General features: G+C 46.7%; 2 protein-coding genes across 2 annotated transcripts in view; one reads left to right on the top strand and one right to left on the bottom strand.

Moving 5' to 3' along the window:
- REXO4 (RNA exonuclease 4) overlaps positions 1–23,566 on the bottom strand; it is a 98,423-nt gene that overhangs the window by 20,448 nt on the left and 54,409 nt on the right. The window contains exons 5-6 of the mRNA XM_086924726.1: positions 21,542–21,735; positions 9,153–9,241 (exon numbers count right to left, since the gene is read on the bottom strand). Coding sequence (XP_086780852.1) covers positions 9,153–9,241; positions 21,542–21,735 — 283 coding nt within the window. The remainder of the gene's footprint in view (positions 1–9,152; positions 9,242–21,541; positions 21,736–23,566) is intronic.
- The window catches only part of STKLD1 (serine/threonine kinase like domain containing 1), a 376,807-nt gene that overhangs the window by 334,871 nt on the left and 18,370 nt on the right, over positions 1–23,566 (top strand). The gene's annotated exons all lie outside the window — the stretch shown is intronic.

The raw sequence follows: 23,566 nt of genomic DNA, 5'->3' as shown, positions 1-23,566 counted from the left end.
GGTCATTTGTAAGAATCTGAAGGCCTTTCTGTGAAAGGAAAAGGGATTCAAGTGCTTACAGACAGTCCATTTTGGGTTCAGCAGCCAGACTCATCCTTAACCTCCCACACAGAACTTACATCACACCACACCTCTGGGAGCCCTAATGGCTCCTGATACACAAACACTCATTTCAAACGTCTCACACACACATTCAAGGCACTACACATCAAAAGGCCCCAGCTACACAAACGGGTGCATCTACTTCTACCAACCACCCAGATGCCGCCGCTACGCAGGACTCCTACTCGCTCACATCTCACCTATACACTGTACCAGATCGGGGGGAGGGGCGCTCTCTCACATTTCTCCTAAAGTGTGTAATGGCCTCCCACTCCACATCAGAGCCTGCTGCTCTCTTTTTTCTACAAGAAGTTGAAAACCTGACTTTTCAATCAATAAACCTACCATATGCAAGGATAGGCCCACACCTGCTCAGAGCCAGGATACCCTCGCAGTGCACTTTACAAATACACAAAACAGGCCTCTCAAATTCTGGTGCTGGGTCATTTTGAATCACGTTTCTTTGAGAAACAATCACTTAGTGGATCAATAAACTTGAGGGTGTATGCTCAGAACATTTATGGCAGATCACAAATTGGAAACTCATCTCAAGTTCACCTGATTTTTGTGATCCTGCCTGTAAGTGGATCTCTTTGCTTTCGGCAAACGCAAAATTCCAGATCTTTTGTGCCTTCTAGTTTTCTCTTTGAATGTCCTCAGCAATATGTTCCAAATCCTTTGAAATGTCAGTATCCACCATGTGTTTCTCCCAAGTCCAGGGATTACACAAAACAAAAAGGCACTGAGTTTCAGGGTTGCACCTGAAGGACTGGATTGACAAGAGATGTTCTGGTATTTAAAACTGTTGGCATTCAGTGCCTGCCCTCTGATTTTGTTTCCTCAAAGAGAAGATCTTCTCTCACATCTGGTGGGGCCAGGTCTTGCAGCCTAGGTTGCTGAATTTACATGCCTCAAAACTGAAAGGCGGACAGATTCTTTTAGTCTACCATCTTACAGATGTTCTGGTGAAGCAGGAGCCCCAAAGAGGTTTCGATTATGCCTTAGGCCCTACTGTAAGTAAGGATAGAAAAAAGATGCCTGTAAATGGAGATCAACTGCACAAGGGCAATGAATGCCCTCTACTAAGTCTATATAGTCGGGCTGCTGTGCTAATGTTGTTGGTGTTCTTCAGAACATGTAGATCCTCTAAATATCTATCTGTTGGATTTTTTGACATTCGTTCAATTTTTTTAAAAGCAAGGCCTCATGTCACGGACACTTGAAGGCTACTTTCCCACTTTTTCATCATTCTTGTATTAACTAGATCAGCCTTTGCTGTTTAAATCTCTGTTAGGGATTTGCTTTGTGAAAGTACTGAGGCGTACATTTTCCCACTCTCCCTTTGCGGTGTCCTGTTGACCTCAACTTAGTTTTGACATTTCCAATAGCATCGCCATTCGGGGTGATGATCACCTGCTTTATGATATTTTTGACACTGAAAACAGTTTGTTTTCCTAACTGCAATAACCTTCGCATGAAGGTCAACAAACTAGAAAAAAAATGTGGTAAATACACCACATAATGCGGTCTTCTAGACAAGCTGGTCATGCACACTTGGTTTCCCCCTTCTATGCAGATCAGTAATAACTTTGCATATGTTTTTTCCTCTTGATAACTCAGACTATATAGAATAGATCCTAGGCAGGCTCTGTGGCTTTAAATAGATAAGAGCTAAGACTTGCTTGTGGCTGAACAGCTGTTTGTAGGTTTTGCAGGAAAGAACAAAGGAAAAGCTACTTAACAGTACAATTTCTTGGTAGATCATTTTATGTATTAAGATATATTATTACCTGGCAAAGAAAGAACCAGCAGAGGGCATTATAACTCATTCCAGCAGAGCGAATGTGTCTTTGACATTTGCTAGAGGGATTCCAGTCTCTCATATGTGCCTTTCGCACTCAAACTGGGATTGCATACATACATTCACAGCACTACTGTTTGGATTTGCAGGGTTAGAGTAACACTGATTTTCCCAAATCAGGACTTCAGTGCAAGGAAATGCCTTTTGGAATGCTCATCCCCTAGTTTTGCAACTCTGAAGTATAAATTCAATTGGCTGTACCCAATTGCAAATGGTAAACTTACCTGCAAGGCCCTAGTAAATGGTACCCTGGGCATGTAAGTTAGAGAGGTACCCCAGCGCTTGCAACATAGATTGTGCCACCCTTTAGGTCCTCCAACTAAAACAAGTTCCCTGGTTCGCCACTGTACTGCTAGCTTTGAAAACAATAGCAAAGCCACCACTTTCCATGAACATGTGTTTAAGTCACCTCTCTGGCAGGCCTACCGAGCCCCAAAAGCAGGGTGCAACATATGACACAGGCAGGACGTGTACTTTAGCATGTTTTACTGTCAAGACGTGTAAACAGCTGTTTATACTGTGGAAAGGCTTGGTCGCCCAATTGGCGAGTACAGGGTTACACGCTGACCCCTCAGCTGTGCGAACACTTGAATGGTGCAGCCAAAGTGAGCACCCCAAAGTATCAAACAACTCAGTATATTAAACCCGACTTGTATCTGAAGTCTAAACTTATGTAACTTATTGCAGTATGCAGCTTTAGCAAAGCTGCCACTTTGTTGCTTTTAAAACTCCTGTGCACTTCGGGCACAAATAGAGCCTGCTTCATGAGACAGCTTTCTGCCCCCTGGAGAGATGCGCCAACGACTCTCAGGAAGGAGAAAAATGAGAGAATTTAAAGCCACGGAGATGATATCACCTCCCTCCGGCAGGAAGCCACTTGGGGGGTAGCCCCAATAGGCAGGCTTCAAAGGTGAAGCTGCCTTTGAAGGGCAGATGTGCAACACCAGGGGGCGGGCTGCCCCATTGTTAATAGACAGGCATGCACGTGAGTAGAGAGAGGAAACCAGTTGCCAAACCAGTTTCCCCAGGGGCATGTAGCCCTGATGTTGCCACACCCCCAGTGGTGGGCTAGTGAGGTCTGAACACTGAGAAAGGTGTTTCGCCACCTTAGGAGTGGGCAGAATGGTGCATTCGGGGATAGACGGTTCCTAGTGGCCGCCCCTAAGCTTTGGAATTCGCTCCTGTTGTCCATCAGATGTAGTCCCACTCTCACCAGCTTCCGAAAACTTCTTAAGACCTGGTTATTTGACCAACAAGGTGGAGTGGTGTGGCTCACTGGTTAGAGGCGGCAGACCCGTAAGCAGAGGACGGCCCGGGACCAGGGTTCGATTCCCGACGCGGCAGGGTCGGGGACCAGGGTCAGCGGGCTCGATAATTCTCGCCTCTGTGCCTACTCCAGCCAGGGACCACACTCGGCAACTCTGGGCATTAGCTTGCCTCATCTTCACAACGGCCCCCCCAGACCGCTGGGGATGCTTGGTCGCACCTTAGAGATACCCATTGGGGACCATCTCTCAGGGTGAGCCAGGACGGGTTCCCCAGTGGTCGAAGCGTGGAGATACTCCTCCGGGAGTCGATTCCTAGCGCTATATAAACCCGCAATTAAATTAAATTAAATAATTCTTTTAGCGTGCTCTGTCCTTAGAAACACATGCGCCGAGACACCTTCGGGTATTTGCGCGCAATACAAATCACAAAAACATAAACATAGCCAGATGTCACACTACATGGGAGTGATCACCAAGTGGGAGGACACCTAGTAGCCTATTGATTACCAACTTCATCCTGGCCCAAGGGCTCTTTCGGAGCATAAAGAGGCCATCCTTGACCGCCACACCTCCGATCTATCCCGACTTGGAAGGACTGCACTTCTGCACCAAGAGACCAGCAAAGAGAGGCTGCACCGATGAGGACTGCACCTGCTGCATCTGGTGACTGGCAAAGAAGGACTGTGCCTGCGTATCCTTCTCGAGAAGAAGCGGTCTTCAGAGCCCAGTCAAGCCAAGAGAACTCCAAGGGTCAGCTGACTGGCCTCCTGTTCACAGCACATGGACACAACAGCTGAAGAAGCCTGCTGGGGCAAGTTGGTAGCCCAAATTCTTCAAGACGCTACCACCGCCTCTTTGCAGCATGAAGGACAAACACAGCGTTGCACCAGAGTTTGCTGAGCCCAGGAGCGCTGCTGAAGAGTTGCTGGGACCCTTAGCAGGCAAGTTCTCAACTTGGGAAGGACAGGACTTCAGCCAGATCGGAGAGGAATTCATGGGGTGTCAACCCTCTTCATGGACCTAGGAATCCACAGAATCCTTACAGCAAATACTTGGCTTTGACATTAAGAATGACCATGGTCAAATTTTAACGGGGATTATTTGTTATAGACCTCCTGGGGTTTTTAGTGTGCATCAGCAGCAATCACTGTAGGAGACTCTCACTAATATGGCAGACACGCACCGCAGACTAGTGATTCTAGGTGACTTTAATCTGTGGTTAAATGGATCCCTTGACTCTGGCTATTGTAATGTTCTTCACTCATGTGAAGGCATTGGCCTCGTTCAGCAGGTGTCCAAAGCCACTCATAAGGGTGGGCACCTTCTTGATTTAATTTTTTTAGAAGCCCATCTTCTTAATATTGGGGAAGTTTTGCCTATGGAGTGGACTGACCATTTCCTGATCAAATTGTTTGTGAACTCTACCACTCACAACACTCAGGCAGCCTGCTCTATGAGTGAATATGTTAGTAGAGACTGGAAGGCTCTTCTACGTAAGAGGGGCCTTATCCCTCTGTTCCAGGTAGAGGACTGCTTTTCCTTAGATAAGCAAGTTGAGGAGAATTATGCCTCTCTCTGCTTGAAGATTACCTCGGTCTTGGATTCTTTATCCCCTTTAAAAAATCATAGAAGCATGGGTAGACCCTCGGCCCCTTGGTTTAACGATAATTTAAAAAATCTGAAACTATCATGCTGAGAGGAGGTGGAGACGAGGCTATAAGGACAAGGATAAGTACACGTGAAAATCTAAAATTGTGGGCTATAAGGAGATTAAAAGGACCAAGGCGGAGTACTTTTCCACTATGATTCTTAACGCCCCTAATAGCTCCAGAAGTATTTTTAACATCTTGAATAGCCTCACCATCTCAGATTGCTCTAAGAATTTGATACCCCCCTCTCAAGAACTCTGTGAGAACCTGACTAGGTTCTATCATAACAAAATTAAAACTATTATTGATGACTTGGGGGGAGGAGGGGGAGCATCTGCAACCCGTGGCTGTAGCTACAGAGACCATGGGCATTGATGATACTGTGAAGAGTGGCTCTGAGGCTTGTGGTGCCATCTCTGAATGTGTGCCGGTTAGCCATCTATCGGAGTTCATGCCTCTGGCAGTGGAGGACTTTAGCAGGATGGCACATGGTATCCCTTCTGGCTCTCCTCTTGATACTGTGCCACATAAAATCTGGAAGGAGTTTGAGGCAGAGTTGTTTCCAACACTCCGTTTGGTTTGTATTCAGTCTCTTTCTAACGGAGTGGTTCCGCCTCAATGGAAACAAGCACTGGTGACACCCCTGCTAAAGAAGCCCTCTCTCGACCCAGAGTGCCCTAAGAACTATAGGCCCATTTCTTTATTGCCTTTTAAGGCTAAAATTGTGGAACAAGTGGTCAGTAGCACTCTTTCTAAGCATTTGCAGCAGCATAACTTACTGGAGGAGGGTCAGTTCGGCTTTCGGCCGGCCTATGGTACTGAGACGGCCTTGGTGACCGTTATAGATGAACTTTGGAAGCGGGCAGACAGGGGTCAGGCAGCTGTGCTTATTCTGCTTGACCTGTCTGCTGCCTTCGATACTGTTAACCATGGGATCATGCTGAGAAGACAGAGAGGTGGGGGTGACGGGTTGGGCTTTGCGGTGGTGCCAGTCCTTTCTACTGGGTAGACAGCAAGCAGTGTCCATCTCTCCTTTTCAATCTGCCTTCACCAATATCTCACATGGCGTGCCACAGGGCTTGGTAATCAGCCCTATCTTATTTAATATCTATATGAAACCCTTGATTGCGGTCATCAAAGAACATAATATTAATATCGTAAATTATGCTGATGACACGCAGCTGATTCTCTCCTTTGAGGGAGATCAGTCGACATTAGTGGAAGTGTTTCACAACTGCCTGCGTGACACGGAATGTTGGCTGAAGGAAAACTCGCTGCAATTTAATGCGGGTAAGACCGAGGTGATTTACTGCTCAGCGTACAGGGTTCCTCCTGCATGGCCCAGTAACTTCTCGTCTACTGACACCTCAACCGTTGTTCGGCCAGTTAAAAAGGTCTGTAACCTGGGCGTTATGTTCGACAATAAACTCACTATGGAGGCTCAGGTTGCGAAAACGGTGGCCTGTTTCACTATTAGATCACTGCGGAAAATCTTTCCCCAGCTGCCCCCTCAGGTGCGTGCGTTAGTGGCACGTAGCACTATTCACAGCAGACTAGACTATTGTAATGCCCTCCTGCTTGACTCTCCGAAATTTCTTCTGGACAGATTGCAGAGGATTCAGTCTGCGGCAGCCAGGTTAGCCCTGGGGTGGCCCAGAAGGTCTTCCTTCTCAGCCTTGGCAGAGCTGCACTGGCTCCTGTTGAGACAGAGAGCTCAGTTTAAGTCCCTCTGTCTTGTATTTAAAGCCCTCCAGGGGCTGGAGCCTGCACTCATGCAGTGGTATGTTCCTGTGAGAAGTCTCAGCTCTTCATCGGGGAGACTGGATAAGATTATGAGGTTCAGGAAAGTCAGGTTGGGTGGTAGATCCTTTGGTGTGGCTGCTGCTAAACTTTGGAATGAACTCCCGTTGGAGCTAAGACAAGTCAGGGACCTCCTTCCTTTTAGAAGGAGATTAAAAACATGGCTGTTTCCCAAGACATAGTTGGCTGTCTGCTTCGGGCACATTCTTATTCTGAACTTTGTGTTTGTTAAGCGTCATGATGCCCGTCAGGTGATAGTGCGCTCTATAAATTAAATAAATAAAATAAATAAATAATCTTCAGAATCCTTTGTTGCATCACTCCACAGGAATGCATTGCAACACGGATAAAGTGCGTGGAACTGATGGAGGACTGCTTCTTCTGTGAAGGTAACTGTTCTTGAGGACCTTAGTAGTACCCCTGACTAACTCCCTGCCGGTGTTAGACGCCCCAAGTACTTCTTTTTCTCTGTGTCCAATACTTTGACTTTGCAAAGGCTTGTTCACCTTTGAGTGAACTTGCTTTGATTTATTTTTGCTGGTAAAATCTATATCTCTGGAACCCTTCAGTGGATCTGTTTTGTTCTAGTGTCTAAAAACGTATAATAATACAATCTATTTTTATAAATTGGTGTCAGATTTCTTAAGTGTGGTGTTGATTTCGTCTTCAATTGTCTTGGTGCTTTTTAAATGCTTTCAGCTTGTTTCTCTGTGTAAGCCTTGGTGCTCAGTGCCACAGCTACCCAGGATTGAACTGAGGGTTTTGCAGTATAAACCTACCGGACCTCAGGGGGGAAGTGAATTACGCTGTGAGGTAGCACAGCCACCCCATACAATACACCCTAGTTTCTCACATTCAGGATTTCATGTTTTTAATTCTTTTCTACCCTCACAACTAGGCGATTTATTAAACGATAAGGAATCTTCAGAAACAAGTATCAATAAGACGTTCTCTTTTTCTCATGGATACGCTTGATTCCTGCATATTCCTCATCTTCTGTCCACCTCCCCATTCTGAGGAAGGTGTTTTCTGCGGTTCATAGCTCGATATTATCCTCAATAGCTCCGATTGGTACACTGCTCTATTTTATATTGTTTTGTACTTGGATTTCAATGATACATCTTGCGTGGAAAAATTATGGGAGATGGACATCAGGGAGCAAGGTTGTGCCTTATACACCAGTGTCAGCATATCTGCTCCCGGAGCAGATTTGTGGCTAGAATCTCATTGACACGACTGAGCACTACTGTGGAGCTTTTGCAAGGGAAAAAGTTTCCAGATCCAGTGCGGCAACTGCTTGATATTTAAAAGATGAGGATCAGCAGAAACCATATCCAAAAGAGAAAGTATTATTAAAGGTAAGCAATTTGTGCCACCTATTTCTGTAAGTGATAACCAATGCATCTCAGTTTCACCAGGTTCAAAACAATCTATACACGTGACAATTGGTGCCTATTTGAACGTATCAGCCCTGGAGTTGCCAATTCCAACATCTTTCTGCCACCTAATCTAGAGTCAGCATCCCCATCATCGCCTTGCTACAGACTCGTAAAAGTGACAGCCCTATCGTCACTGTACCACCAGACCTAGAAGTGTCGGCCCCTATGTCTTTGTGCACCAGACTTAATAGCAACAGCCCTGTTATCACTTTATCACGAGATTTTGAAGAGAGGGCCTCATATGCCACCACTCCTAGAAGCAACAGCTCCTGAGTTATTGTGTCAGAGGTGTCAGGATCGACAACCCATACTTCTCTGTGCTTCACGTCTTGGAAGAGACACCCCTTTGTGGCATCAGTGATAGCTCCAGCAGGTCCGTGCTGTCCAGTGTAGAAGTGAAAATCTCTACATCTGAGGTACAATTTTCGGAAGCACACAGTTCTGAAGGGAAGCGCCCCTCATTTACCACCCAATAGTGGCTATGGGTGTCCTTAGGGTAACACTGAATCACACCTATCTGACTGCACCAATGTACGGAATTCATCAGGTTCTAAGTAGTGACAAACTCTTCTTTTAAATGTCCATTGCCCCTTAGGGTGAAGGTTTATGAGTACTTCGGCCAATAAGCACCAATTCCATATAACGGCAGCAGTAAACAACTCAGACATAGGAGGTCTGTTGTACTTTGTGACCACCAACCTAAATCCATGAGGCCCTAGAAATAAAGGATCTACATGACTGAACCAATTTCCCCAGACTATTCCAATCCTACAGAGAGGTCCCTGAGCCTACCTGGGAGTCATTAAGGATATTCTACCCTTGAGGGTGAAATTGCCCCAACTGTGTGAGCGTGTTTCACTTCCTCATCACCGCAGTCCTAGAGACAAAAGGCATCAGAAAGTGTATGTGGACACAAATGCTTGAGTTATTTCCGTTGGCAAGAGTCAGTTAGCTGTGCTAAATGAAGTAAGAGGAGCCCAGGTACCAAACTGTAATTCACAGTGTCAGGGAAAGTACAAGTTACATCACACACCTTTAAGTCATTGTGCAAGGCATGGCCAACCAAAATCCGGCCCTCGATGATGCTAGCGACTTCCCTCTGGACATCTTTGAACGGTATGCCTGAAACAAATGCAATGAAGAAAAAATAATGTGCATCACTATCACTTCTGTGGGGTGCCCAATAAAAGATCCGTTTCTTATTTTGTGACAGCAAGGGCAGAGTTAACAAGTTAGGACAACTCTTCAGGAAGAAGCCACACCACTTATGAGGGACTGCCTGTATTAAACAAGGGAAACAGCATTGGAGCAGGCCCTCTTCTGTGAGCCTGCTCAGAGAGAACTGAGGCTTTTCACATTATATATGCACTAGGAAAGGAAAGGAGAATGTACTGCATTCTGTAAGAGAGAGAAGTCATATGTTACTATAATTCACAGAAGTCTTATTAAACCCTTTTGGAGAAGTTGTTGTGGTAAATAAAAACTTTTTAATAAATATTCTTTGATCATGAGAAAAGAGAGAAAAGAGAGAAGATCTCAGACAGCATATAAACAGGTCCAGCATGCAGACTCCAGAAATGTCTTCCAATCCTTGTATTTGATGAAGAGAGGAAACCTGTTGGTTGGAGTAGGGAATCCTAATGTGAACAGAGGAAACAATTCACATTTCATAACCCCTGCTTGGTTCAGTTTCAGGCACTAGCTCAAGACCTTGGTTACTTTGTTATTTAAGAGCTTTTTTGTGTTTTTGGGACTTCATAGACACTGCACTGGTTGCATTCCAGGGGCCACTTCAACCAAACAATCAATCAGAGTACTTGTAAAGCGCGCTACTTACCCGTGAGGGTCTCAAGGCGCTGAGGGAAAGGGGGGGGTGAGGGAGGGTGCTGCTACTGTTCGTAGAGCCAGGTCTTGAGGTCTTCTGAAGGCGAGTAGGTCTTGGGTCTGCCGTATCTGGGTAGGGAGGGTGTTACAGGTCTTGGCGGCGAGGTAGGAGAAGAATCTGCCGCCGGAGGTCGTACGTTGGAGGCAGGGGACAGCGGCGAGGGAGAGGCTGTGGAGCGGAGCTGGCGAGTGGGGGTGTGGAAGCTGATTCTGCTGTTCAGGTAGGCTGGTCCGGCGTTGTGGAGTGCTTTGTGTGCGTGGGTGAGGAGCTTGAAGGTGATCCTCTTCTCGATGGGGAGCCAGTGTAAGATTCTCAGGTGGGGGGTGATGTGGCTGGCTACGGCAGGGGGCGTTGACGATCAGTCGGACGGAGGAGTTTTGGATGCGTTGTAGTCGTCATAGGTGTTTGGCTGGGATTCATGCGTAGAGTGAGTTGCCGTAGTCCAGTCTGCTGCTGACGAGGGCATGTGCCACTGTTCTTCTTGTTTCGGTCGGGATCCACTTGTAGATCCTGCGAGCATGCGGAGGGTATTGTAGCAGGAGGAGGAGTCAGCGTTGACCTGTTTAGACATCGAGATGGAGAAGTCGAGGATGAATCCTAGGTTGCGTGCCTGGTCGGTGGGTGTTGGTGCTGTTCCCATCGTGGTCGGCCACCAGGAGTCATCCCAGGCTGAGGGGGTCTGTCCGAGGATGAGGACCTCTATCTTGTCCGAGTTCAGCTTCAGACGGCTGCTCCTCATCCAGTCAGTGATGGCCTTTATTCCCTCGTGGAGGTTGGTTTTGGCGGTGTGTGGGTCCTTGGTGAGGGAGAGGATGAGCTGGGTGTCATCGGCGTAGGAGATTATGTTGAGGTCGTGATGGCGGGCAACTTGTGCGAGGGGGGCCATGTAGACGTTGCACAGCGTCGGGCTGAGGGATGAGCCCTGGGGGATGCCGCAGATGATGTCGGTGGCTTCGGATTGAAAGGGTGGGAGGCGGACTCTCTGGGTTCTGCCTGAGAGGAAGGATGTGGTCCAGTCAAGGGCCTTCTCTTGGATTCCGGCTTCTAGGAGGCGTGTCTTTAAAGTGCGATGGCGTACCGTGTCGAAGGCGACTGACAGGTCCAGGAGGATGAGGGCTGATGTTTCGGCTTTGTCTAGTTGGTGCCTGATTTCGTCTGTGGCGGCGATAAGGGCTGTCTCAGTGCTGTGGTTGCGTCTGAATCTGGACTGGGATAGGTCCAAGATGTTGTTGTCTTCCAGATGGCAGGCCAATTGCATGTTGACGATTTTCTCGATGATCTTTGCCAGGAATCGGAGCAGGGAGATGGGCCGGACGTTCTTGAGGTCCTTGGGGTCCGCTTTGGGCTTTTTGAGTAGGGCGTTGATTTTAGCGTGCTTCCTGCTTTCCGGGAATGTCGTTGTTTCAAAGGAGATGTTGATGCGATGGCTGCGTCTGCTTTGTTGAATCCGTGGTGTGGGCACAAGTCTGACGGAGATCTTGAGTGGATGGAGTTCATGATCTTGCGTGTCTCGTCGTCGTTGACGTTGGACCAGGAGGTCAGGAGGTTGGCCCTGGTGGTGTTCACAGGAGAGGTGGCGTCTGGCGTAGTCGGGGCGGCCGTGGTGTTGAAGCTGACGTGGATGTCAGCGATCTTGCGGTGGAAGAAGATGGCCAGTGAGTCGCACAGTTCTTGTGAGGGCGGGATGTTGGCGGTGGTCTTTGGAGAGTTCCTTTACGATGCTGAAGAGCTCTTTGCTGCCGTGTACATTGTTGTCCAAGCAGTCTTTGAAGGAGGATCTCTTGGCTAGTCTGATGAGGTGGTGATGTCTGCGGGTGGCGTCCTTGTGGGCTGCGTGGTTGTCCGGTGTTTTTTTTTTCGTGGAGCCATGTCTTCTCCAGTTTCCCGGCATGCGCGTTTGGAGGTCTGGAGCTAGTCGGTGAACCAGGTGGCTCTCTTGCTGGCGTGGCTGTTGGAGGGTTTCTTGAGCAGGGCGAGGGTGTTGGTGCAGTCATCGATCCACTGTCTGAGGTTGCGGGCTGCGGCGTCTGGGTTGGTGGGGTCAGTGGGTGGGTTCTGGTCAAGGGTGGTGATCAGCTGGTCGTCGCTGACTTTGCTCCAGCAGCGGCGAGGTAGCTGTTGGGTGCGGTGGTTGGTTTCTTGAAGGTGAAATGGATGCAGCAGTGGTCGGTCCAGTGGAGTTCGGTGGTGTGGTCGAAGGGGACGTGGGAGCTTGTGGAGAAGACGGGGTCCAGCGTGTGGCCAGCAGCGTGGGTGGGTGCAGGGACGAGTTGTTTGAGGCCGAGGTTGTCGATCAGGGTGGCGGAGTTGGCGTTGTTGTTGTTCTCGAGGGGGAAGCTCAGGTAGAAGTTTCATGATCTGAGGGACAAGTGAAATGATTGGACGTTACAATAAAGAATATCCCTCAGAGTGGTCCTGAGAGGCCAACCAGTTATTTTTTTTCCAATTTCCACAGGCTACGCATTTCAGTCTTTAATAGCAAGGTTATGGCTCCGGGATTATACTTATGTGCCCAGTCCGATGCTTAGGAGAAGGTTGCAGAGGACAAAGACATTGTCTTTTGCAGGTCTATCTGACTCTTAACTAGAACTGTGATGGGAATAGCCAGCAAGATAAAGTTGATATACAGTTGGTACACAGAGCCAATGGAAACCAGTGGTGTTTTACAACGCCAGGGGAACATGATCAACGGCTCTCAGCCAACAGATACTCCTTCCTGCATGGTTCTTTACCATCTAGAAACTATGAACAAGATATCCTGGAAAGACGAAGTACTGCAAGTTTACAAAGTCTAGCAAGATTAAGGATGGTCTGCACTGGGATTTATATGTACAGTGTTTTTTTTGCATATTCTTTTACAATTTGAGTTACTGATTTCAGAGGACCAGCTCTAGGTCAAAGTTGAAGTCATGGGAGCCGATAAATCAAATGTCAGGCTTTTCGAGGATTCACATCCAAGCCCCATAATTTCATCAACTGTTGATGTTATCAACACGGGCTACTCAAAGGAAAGGATTTCAATATCATCAACATTTGATTTTAACAGACCTGGCTACTTGAATGCCAGGTTGTGGCTATATTCTGACCAACATGCTCCACCTGATCAAACTGTGAAGATGAATAAGACAATTACAGATGTTTCCTTCCACTAGTCTGTTCCATTTTAATCTGCAACGCCATCTGCTATTGTTAGCATCTACTCCATATAACTATTGAAGGGGGTTGGGGAAGTACAGACTCATGAGGGACCATCAAGGCAAGGTCATCAATCTTGAGAAATTATGCCCAGGTCTCAGCAGCTGCTTGTGTAACTTTTAAAAAGGCCACATCTATAACATGGCCTTTCAGGACAGTCCTATTACTTCTTCCAACCTCCCCCAAAACAGTGTTTTACTTTTTTGCATCACGCTGGCACCAGTATGACATAAAAAAACATTTTACATTTTTGTCAGTGCTTTTATATTTACTGCTTGCATAAAGAACAGAACTATCCGACAGTGACTTGTAGCCGCAGATTCCTTACCACAAGGAAAACCTTGATCATTACCCCTACCTGCCGGTAGGTGGTGTCAGATGGCTCCAACTAGGAATGTCCACCCAGGATGTGACGTGCGCAGTGCCTATTCAAACGACACCCCAGCATGTGGACTTCAGTTCCTTTTTCACCGCCAATAGTGCGTGTCCAGAAGCAGAACAGCGACACCTGTCATTTTCTACCCCACATTTGTTTGCCCTTTTTACAGCAGTTTGCTCCCAGTATTCTAGGACCTCCATAATCCGGTTTGCCTGTGATACCTGGAGCCAGACTATGACTCCATTAACTGCTTGCCTGCCATACCATGAATCCAAAGGCGATTCTGAGCAGGAGACAAAGCTCCTGGCGGCCTGACTTGAAGACTCTGCATCGCTCCACATCCCCGTCGCATGGAAAGTCCCAGGCCCGCCCTCTGAGTTGTTCCTATCAGTTGTGGACGAAGTTGTCATCCAGTAAATCCCTCAACCACAATAAATATAAGACGTCAAAGCACTTTGACTTTGCTGGTCCATGTCGTCGTACATAGCGAGGGAACGACGCCACAAGTCGAGGTCCTGCTCCCACAATCCTCCAGCAGATCCTGAGCCTTGGTCTGTTCCGCATCTCCATTAATTTCCTGCCTGGAGCGGGAGCAGCCCCAGTCCAACTCAGGGAGTTTTATGAGGCCAAGAACCTCATATTTGGGCAGCCTTCAGGTCCCATAGATTTAGGAGGTGCCCTGACTGGACTACCACCAGTGGATTTGCCCTCCGAATCCGCTCCCACTGCTGGCAGCATCGCACCTTTTTTCATTCACATCACCAATACAGAGCTGGACTGTCTTTGCTGAATGTCGACATTGGTGCCTCCTTTCTTTGATAGGCCATGCGCTAACTTTGGCTGAGGCATTCTGAAGACCTTTTTGGCTATACCAACCCCAAAACCCTTTGGCCCAATTGGACAATAACAAATGGTATAAGGAGTTTTCGGACACCAGTGGCATGGACACCGCACTGAACACGGACCTGGTCTCTCTTACTAATGTAGTTTTGGAGGAAGGGGCCTCCTTTGCTTTGGTGGGTTGGAAAGTGGCTGAAGTCCTTGACCTCCAACTACCCACTGTGACATTCAAGACTATGGTCTCTTTGGAGGTGCTTCAGCTGGAGGTATCCTACATGGAACCCATTATGTACTTCAAAGAAGCCCTCTCTGATATTCTACTCGAGGCCTGGCCCAAGCCCTGCATGGGCACCCCCCATGCACAGGACGATTTGGGTTGCCACCACACCGCTCCTGAAGACCTAACTTTCATCACCCAGCACCCTACCCCTTAGAGCTTGGTATTGCAGGCCTCAACTTCCAAGGTAAATCCTGGCACGTTTCCTACCACTCCACTGGATAGGGAATCCAAGAAGCTAGATACGTTTGAGTAGAGGATTTTCTGATGGATACATCTACCTGTAGATTCCTCACCTTTTGAATATACCAATGTGCCAGCATTCCACGTAAGCTTTTCTTATTAGCTCTTCCACATTGATGAGGACGTCACAATGTCTATGGTTACGCAAGCGCTACGCGAGACGTCAGTTCCCTTTTTTCCGTGCCTTCGACGAGTTACTTTTTTCCTAGGCTCTCCATAGTGCTAGGAGTTGTACAACATTTTTTCAGGAACACACAATGTTGTTGCAGGAAAACATTTCTCCACCAAGCAAGTCGGAGTTCAATCCCTGCAGGGCGTGTGAGGGTCAGATGTCAATCACTGATCCTTATGAAGATCGTCTTTGGTGTCTTAGTTTGGCCGTCAACACATGCTAATCATGCCAAAAGATGGACCTCAAGACACTGAAGGAGAGAGAAGTGAATCTACTTATGGCAAAGGCAGGGAAGGAGAAGAGAGGACATAGGAAATCTTGTCTTCGTTTGGAGTACCCATCTCCCCATTCCTCATAGTCATCAAAGACAAAATACATGAAGAAGCGGAGTCATAGTTCCCTGTGTCGATCTTCAAGGGAGGAGTCTCGGAGGTCGGGGTCTCCACATACGAAGTCGCATGAAGATAGTGGTAAGATGACTCTGGCCCAGTCTCCAGTAGCCCTTTCGGCATCGCCGTTGAGTCCTAGGCAACCTCAATTTCCCCTGGAAGTCCTCAGCCAAAGATAGATCTAGTTACTCCTCCTGATCTACATGCACCACCTCGTCATAAACAGGAAAATCCAACTTTCTCTGCTTCAGGATTCAACCCTTCAAATTGCCTAAATGCTATGTACAGTATTAACAGCGAACTGACTCCATCAGGTGCGCCTGCAGGCCCCCGTTGGTCTGCTTTTCTATTTGTTGGGTGGTTTTTCAGCGGAATATTAGCAGGCGTTATTCCTGCCATTTATACAGATGGCCCATGTATCCTTGTCTCCTTCGGCACCGAGAAAGGCAACTTCTTCGCAAGAAGTTGTTCAACAGGAGTCTCAAGTGTCACCGGCTGGGCCTTCTTCAATGTCGGCTGGATCCACTCTGGCATTACATCACTCGACTCCAGTACCGTTAGCCTCTTCTACACAGTTGCTGAAGTCACCATTGCCGACGCCGGTACTGGCTTCATCTACGCCATTGTTGAAGTCAAGAAATAGATCTCGAAGGAAGGCGCAGTTGCTTTGAAAAGGAGCAGTACTGTTTTGGGGGAAATAAGTCGAGAAGAGGGAGAAAGTGTCATTTGATCCAGAATTTGAGAGTTTGTAAGTGGCAAGTGGTTTAGAGACTTCCCAGAATGGGAACTGTTGTCACCAAAAGGCATTCCTCCACCTGCGGTCACATCATACCATTCAGTGAAAAGGAAGGCAGCTGATATGTAGGACTCTTTCTTCAACTGAACTAAAATCTAATTTACTTACAGAAGTACTGCACGCTACTTCTTCGACATCAGAGCCTTTTAATGAGGCACTGACTGAGCTGATTCTGGAAATTTGGCAGAAATCCATGTCATGCTCTGCAATATCTAGACTCATGACGAGGAGATACAAACCTACTCCAGTGGATCCTCTGTTTTTATTCACTCATCCTTCACCGGAGAGTTAGGTGGTACAGGCTCCCTGTTCTTCTAAGTTAACTCCTGGTTCTATTCCAACGTCCCCAGCCGACAGGGAATCAAAGAAAATGAAACAGGCTGAGAAAAAAGTGTTTTCCTCTTTGTGCATTGCTTTAGAGTCAACCAACGCAACCAGTCTGCTGGGACGGTACATTCATGCTCAGATGGAATCAGCCAAAACGGTTTTCCCAAAACTACCCGAGGATGTTTCTGGACACTATATAGAATTGTTGAATGACAGTCAGGCTGCTCCTCAACGAGTTATTCAGTTGTGCCTGGGTAGAGCCAATTTAGTGGCAAGAGCGATGTGGACTTCAGTCACTACAAAGAGGCACACATGGCTGAGAGGGTGTGGTTTCTCGCCATACGTGCAGGCTACCTTGATCGATTTGCCATTTGATGGATCGAGACTGTTTGGCACCAAAGCTGAATTGGCCTTAGAGAGATTCAAGGACAGTAACTTTCTGCAAGATCTTTGGTCCTTCAATTACAGCCCAGAGATTACAGGCAATTATGGAGCGTCCAGGGGTTTGGCCGGAACTTCAAATTTTGTGGAAGGAAGCAATACCAGCAGCAATAGTAGCCGTCCAATCCCCTTTATAGGAGTTATAGAGGGCGAGGCAGAGGTAGACAACGAGAAGCCACCCATCAGCCATCTTTCTCCTCCTACTCCTCCTCCTACTACTCCTCCTCCTCCTCCTCCTCCTCCTCCTCCTCCTCCTCTTCCTCCCGTGCTAACGTCACAGGAATGCAGTCCTAGTTTCGCCATCTCTGAGTATACTTGGCCACTGGGAGGACGGTTGTCTCATTTTCTACCACAATGGTGATCCATAACATCGGATCAGGGGCCGATTTGCATATAGCTGGGTCTGAACTGGGGTAGTGAAGTGAGCTAAAGAACAATGATAGATTCAACTCAGATCTCTGACTGGGGGTGAGTGTCTGAAACGTTTCACTGTCACTGCTCCATCCATCATCACTTTGTGTTTGCTTTGTTCACCTTAAGTTGGCAGGGTATGCCCAGACGTGGGTCGATCGCTCACTTTACCATTTGATTCAAGCTAGCCTGGCTGATGAGGGGTATTAACCTGAAACCGGTTCTGAGATGCTTGATTCCACTGCAGGGAAGACCTGGCTTGGCAGTTTGGGCTACTCTGTTCCCACGAGGCACAGGGTCAAGGAAGATTTGCATATCGCTGGGTCTGAACTTGAGTGGTTAAATGAGCTAAAGAACGATGATGGATTCAACCCAGATTTGTGACTGGGGGTGAGTGTCTGAAAAGTTTCAGTGCTCCGTCCATCATCATCTTGTGTTTGCAATGTTTCAACCTCAGTCATGGATTTGGATGAGACAGACTGTGAGACTGGGTATGATGGCCTACTGCATCCTGCTGGTGAAGCACGCACAATGGTATAAGCGGGCTCTGCTGCGGGACCTGAAGTCCCAGTGGGCACAGCATCAGGTTAATCCTCCAACCTGGTCCAGATTTCAAAAAGAGACTGCAAAAGACCTGCAGTGGTGGCTAACAAACCACGATTGGGTCAATGGCAGATCCCTCTCCCTTCCCCACCCAGAGCTGACTGATGCCTTGCCTCTAGGCTGAGGCGGCTATCTGGGAGAGGTGAAGATCAGGTCTTCGGCAGAGACTCCGCTTCCCATCAATCTTCTGGAGCTGAGGGCAATTCAACTGGCATTAAAATCTTTCCTATCATCTGTCAAAGGGAAGCTGGTCCATGTGTTCACGGGCAACACTATTGAAATGTGGTACAGCAACAAGTAGGCGGAGTGAGGTCGTGGACCCTGTGCCAGGAGGCTGTGCAGTCTAGACATGGCTGAAACGGCAGGACATTTTCCTAGTTGTTCAGCGCATGGTGGAATCTCTAGACCCCAGGGCAGACAAACTTAGCCGCCAATGCCTCGTGGACAACAAATGATGTCTGAACCCAGAGATGGCTCAAGTTCTCTTTCAGGACAGGGAACAACCTTGGCTAGATCTATTTGCCACAGCTGAGCACACGCAATGTCAGCACTTCTGCATGCTTGAGTTTCCAGTGTGGCTCTCGCTAGAAGACGCATTTCAACTAGACTGAAATACATGAATTCTACACAGTTTTCCCCTAATACCTCTCTTCCCGGGGTTATGAAGAAGATCAGAAGTGACTGGGTCCAAGTCATCATGGTGGCTCAGGATTTGGTCAGCAGAGTATGGCATCCGATAAAGTGGTCATGTGCATCTGTCCTTCGATCAGACTGCACCTTCGGGAGGATGTACTTGCATAGCAACAGGGGAGGGTTCTGCACCCCAACCTGCGCTCTCTCCACCTTCAGGCTAGGATATTGAGCTTCATGAGCAGAGAGTCTTTGATCAGCCTCTTGAAGTCTGTGAGGTCATCTTAGCAGCCAGGCATCGATCCACAAAAACTATATATGCCTGCTGTTGGGACAGGTTTGTGGCTTGGTTCACTGAGAAACAAGTTGATCCTCTTTCTGCACCCTTGTCCGAAGTACTGTTTTTTCCTTAGACTAGCAAGGTCTTGTTCTAGGGTATCGTTCAACCATCTCAGCATTCTTGTGGTTGCCGAATCAACCCTCCCTTTTTAAGTCGCCCATTGCGACACGTTTCATGAAAGCTCTTCAGCATGTTTCCTCCCAAACCTTTCATTATGCCTCAATAAAATCTTAATTTGGTTTTAAACTATGTGATGTGTTCCCTTTGAACCCATGCATAGTTGCCTTCTAAGACTTTTGATGAACAAAACACTCTTCTTGGGGCCATCGCATTGGCCAGTAGGGTCAGCGAGCTTTATGCTCTTACTGTTCAGCCTCCATGCAGCAGCTTCTTCCCATACAAATGGGTTCTCTGAGCCAAAAAATAACTTTGTTTACTTTCTTCACTCTGCTTTACTGCTCCAAGGAGGAAGAGCGACTTCAACATCTGTAACTTAAAAGGGCTCTGTTTCTTGTGTATCGATCGCACCAAAAAACAACAGGTGGACGACCAGCTCTTTATAGGGTTCACTGGAATGAAGGTGGACTGTACTCTGCATAAAGATAAGCTATGCATTAGCCAAGAGGTAACCCCTTCAGGGCCTGCGGCCTCATTCCACTAGAGCCTAAGCTGCATCTAATGCGCTTTTTACAAACCCTTTTAATTAATTTTCAAATATTAACAGTTGGTTACATCTTGTATCACACAGCAGTGTGCCATTATTCGTCATCTAGGGTATACCAACTCAAATCTTCTTCCCTTCCACCTCCTTAGGGAGTGCTCAGGTGTAGAAACTTGGACAATAACATTTTAGTTTAGATGAAGATATGCAGCAAGGCGAATTCATAGTATGCAATGAATTGACTACAGATTTGTATTTTCAGGCCACAATTGATTCCCAGGATCTCCCCAGACCACATTTCAGAACAGAGCAAAACCAAAGGGGATGATGGACGGAGTGTTGAACAATGCAAGCACCTTGCAGTCAATTTATCTGGGTTTAATCCATCATCATTCTTTAGCTCACTCCGCCACCCCAGTTCAGACATGGCCATATTGCAAATTGTCACCCCGAGTGGGACGGGTATGCTCGGACGTGAGTCCCGTGCTCTCCATGCCACTGGAATCAACCTATCCTGGCTGATGAGGGCTGAAAGCCCGAAACCGGTCCTAGGATGCTTGTTTCCAGTCCAAGGAGGACCTGGCTTGGCAGTTCGGGCTGGACTGTTCCCATGGGGCACAGGGTCGACTGATTTGCATATGGATGAGTTAAAACTGGAATGGCATAGTGAGCAAAAATACAACGGATTTAGGCCCAGATCTCTGTCCTGGGGCGAATGTAGCTACATTGGTCGGCATTCTGTCCATCAACTGTTGTTTTTGCACATTTCAGAACAGTGCATGTATCACTTATAGCAGTATATTATCTGCCTGTGCCTTCTGAGACCAGTGTACCCACCCACGTCTGCAGGCCTACGTACATCTGTCTCCATGCGCTCAGATCATCTTCTAATTTCTTGTCTTTTCTAATATGTTTCATTCTGACCTCTTATGCAGTCGTACCCTCCATCATTTCATTTCCCGCAGCCATTCCCAGTGTCTCCCGGTGGGTTCACATTCATCCATTTAATTGTGACCTGTCGTTTGGCAAGTACCAGTCCCAGACTCAGGAATTTAAAACTTAGCTTTCTGTTGACGAGTGTCGGGTTAGGAGTCTTCAACAGATTAACACAATACTTACCTTTGGTAATGCCTTATCTGGTAGAGACTATGTAGCCGCAGATTCTTTACAGATAATCCCATCCTCCCTGTTCTGCGAACAGAACTTTTCCACCTAAAAGGGTCCTTGTAGAACCATGTAATCTGCACATTAGTCAAAAACCTTCTGCAGTGGCTCCATATTTCTGTCACAGAAAAAGTCACAAACTGAAGTCAGCGAGCTGGAGTGGCGCCTAGATAGGCACCAGGGATATCACATCCAGAGTGCACGATGCTGACATGTAGCCATCCAACGAACCTACCGGAATGCAGGGGCAATGCTCAAGATTAGCTAGATCCAGCCTTACTCCTGTGGAATATTAGTAGGGAAAGAATCTGCAGCTAGGTAGAGTCATTACCAGATAAAGCATTACCGAAGGTTAAGTAACTTATTCACTAATGAATAATTTACACTGGCACCAAATGGCCTGCAGGAGGATGGTGTTTTTGGAACTTACGGTGGAGTACTCCGGCAGCCATCGTTGAAGTATCTACTGATTATCCATTGCCCTCAGGAGGAAATATCAATTGCATGTATTCAGACGGGGCTTCAATCTAAACAAGGATCCGGAGCGGATTGGAAGTACCTGGAACTATCAAATTTGTCAATACTTTGGACACATTAGCTAGTTCCATGCTGACTGCAGTTTTAAACTCAATATAGGAGAAAAAAGAGGGGTGCATCAAGCTCACCCACCATTCTTGATGTCATCAGGCCGTATCCCACTGACTGCTGTCCTGTAATCTGTCACCTTTTCTGTAGGCTTCACATGTTTATCATAGATGCACTTCCCAAAGTGATTGACAATGGAAACGCGGGCCACAATACTGTCTTCACCCTCTGGCCCAACTCCCACCATCTCACAGTCAATTGCCACAGCTTTGGTGAGCCTGGGAAGAAATTAAAAGAGAGGCTCCAGTGAGAAATCTCTATTGGGGGGAGGGGAGAGAATCAGAAGGTAAAGAAGCCTAAGAACACAGACAAATGGGTGTTTGGACCATGTTAGTGCAAGTAAACATAAAGAAACGTTCAACATAAGTAGTGCGTCTTCAAACACTGAAATAGACAAAACAATAATTCCTCTACCCCCAATTTCAACCCTGTAAGATTTCCTCCACTCTGAGCTTGCATCTCTGACACAGGGTCCAAGTACAACTGCTGAGGGCAGATTCAGACAGTACAACTATTTGCACTGTTAAAACCATTTGCCCAAGATTATGGTTCAAACTCCTATAATTTTCCCTGCTGTGACCCATACAGATGTGAATGCAGGATAATTCGAATTTCATATCTGGACTCATCTGAGGACATGAAAAACACATCCATTAGCGTAGGAATAGGAGACAACAAGAAAGCTAGGAAAGACAGTATAAACATGAGAAATAGAATACTTTTCAACAAGGTATAAATATTAGGTTTCTGTTATAAGGCATATACATCTCATGTGGAAAAAGGCAGAAGCTATTATTTAGTATCTGAAGTGTTGATAGTGGAAAAAACGCTTTCCATTTCTATTCCAAGGTTGTCCACTGTACCGCACTGTGTGATCACAGGAACATCATATCATTTATATGCTCCTTACCTGATTAGTGATAACTCTTAGAAACAGACCATTCACCGGCTCTTTAATACTTATTTACTTTCGATATCTGAAGTCACGGAGAAATTCAAGATGCCTTTTCAAACTGATACCATGCTAATGAACTAAAACCCACCTTGGAGAAGACAGGGACAACCCTGCAGACAGCCTCTAGTGCAGGAATGGAAGATTGAAAACAACCTTTGTATCAATGGCTTGAAAACAGAAATGCTACTCTTTGGGAAACTCAGCATAAGGTAACTACTATTGCAATGGTCAACTTGATTGGGGAAATGACCTACCCCAGTGCTGAAGCTGAAAGCTAGACACTTAGGGTCATCTTCGATCCTGTGCTATCATTCCATCCTCAAGTTAACTGAGTGATAATAGGCAAACAGCACCACCTTAATATGTTTAGTTAATAACCATGCTAAGCTTCCACTAATAAGTGGCCTCCTTAGCTCACTAGTTCGATCACGGTTAGACTATTTTAATAGCATTTACATCGGCCTCCAAAAGAAAAACCTGCAACTGCCACTAGCACCAGGCAGCATACCTACTACTTGAACAAAAGCCAATTGGTGTAGCCTAATCTGAAGGTTCAAATGTCTGCCCGTCTAAAGGGCCCTTTCCCTTCCTTCTCTTTCTTTTCACCTTCTCACTCTGGAATGGCTACCAGAGGCATATAGAAGCAAAGCAGAGCATTACAAATAACCAATGGATAAATACATGAAAAGCTATCCAACAGAAGCTATTTACGACTGGCTTGCTGTCTAGTAGTAATAGTAATTTTACAAGTGTTGATTTATGAAAAAACTCTAGACAGCTGCAACCCAGTTAAGATATATAGTGATAGTTATTACTATGGGACTTTGATAGGGCGATGGTTAGAATTGGGTTTCATCTAAACATTGGGTTATATCGTCCGCCCGTCCGAGGAATATCTAGAGGGCTAGTCATTAAATAATGTTGTGTAATGTTATTCTCTTTAATGGTCTTCCTTGTGATGGCATACATTTGTATAAAAAATAATAATAATGACACTCATTTAAAGAGGTCTTCTGTGTACAATGTGCCAAGAGCTCATAACATTAACAAGAAAAAACATTTTGGAAGCAAACCTTTGAGAATGTTATCAGTGC

This window comes from Lissotriton vulgaris, chromosome 5 (assembly GCF_964263255.1).
Source record: "Lissotriton vulgaris chromosome 5, aLisVul1.2, whole genome shotgun sequence".
Lineage (NCBI taxonomy): Eukaryota > Metazoa > Chordata > Amphibia > Caudata > Salamandridae > Lissotriton > Lissotriton vulgaris.
This window is presented reverse-complemented; position numbering and strand designations above follow the sequence as displayed.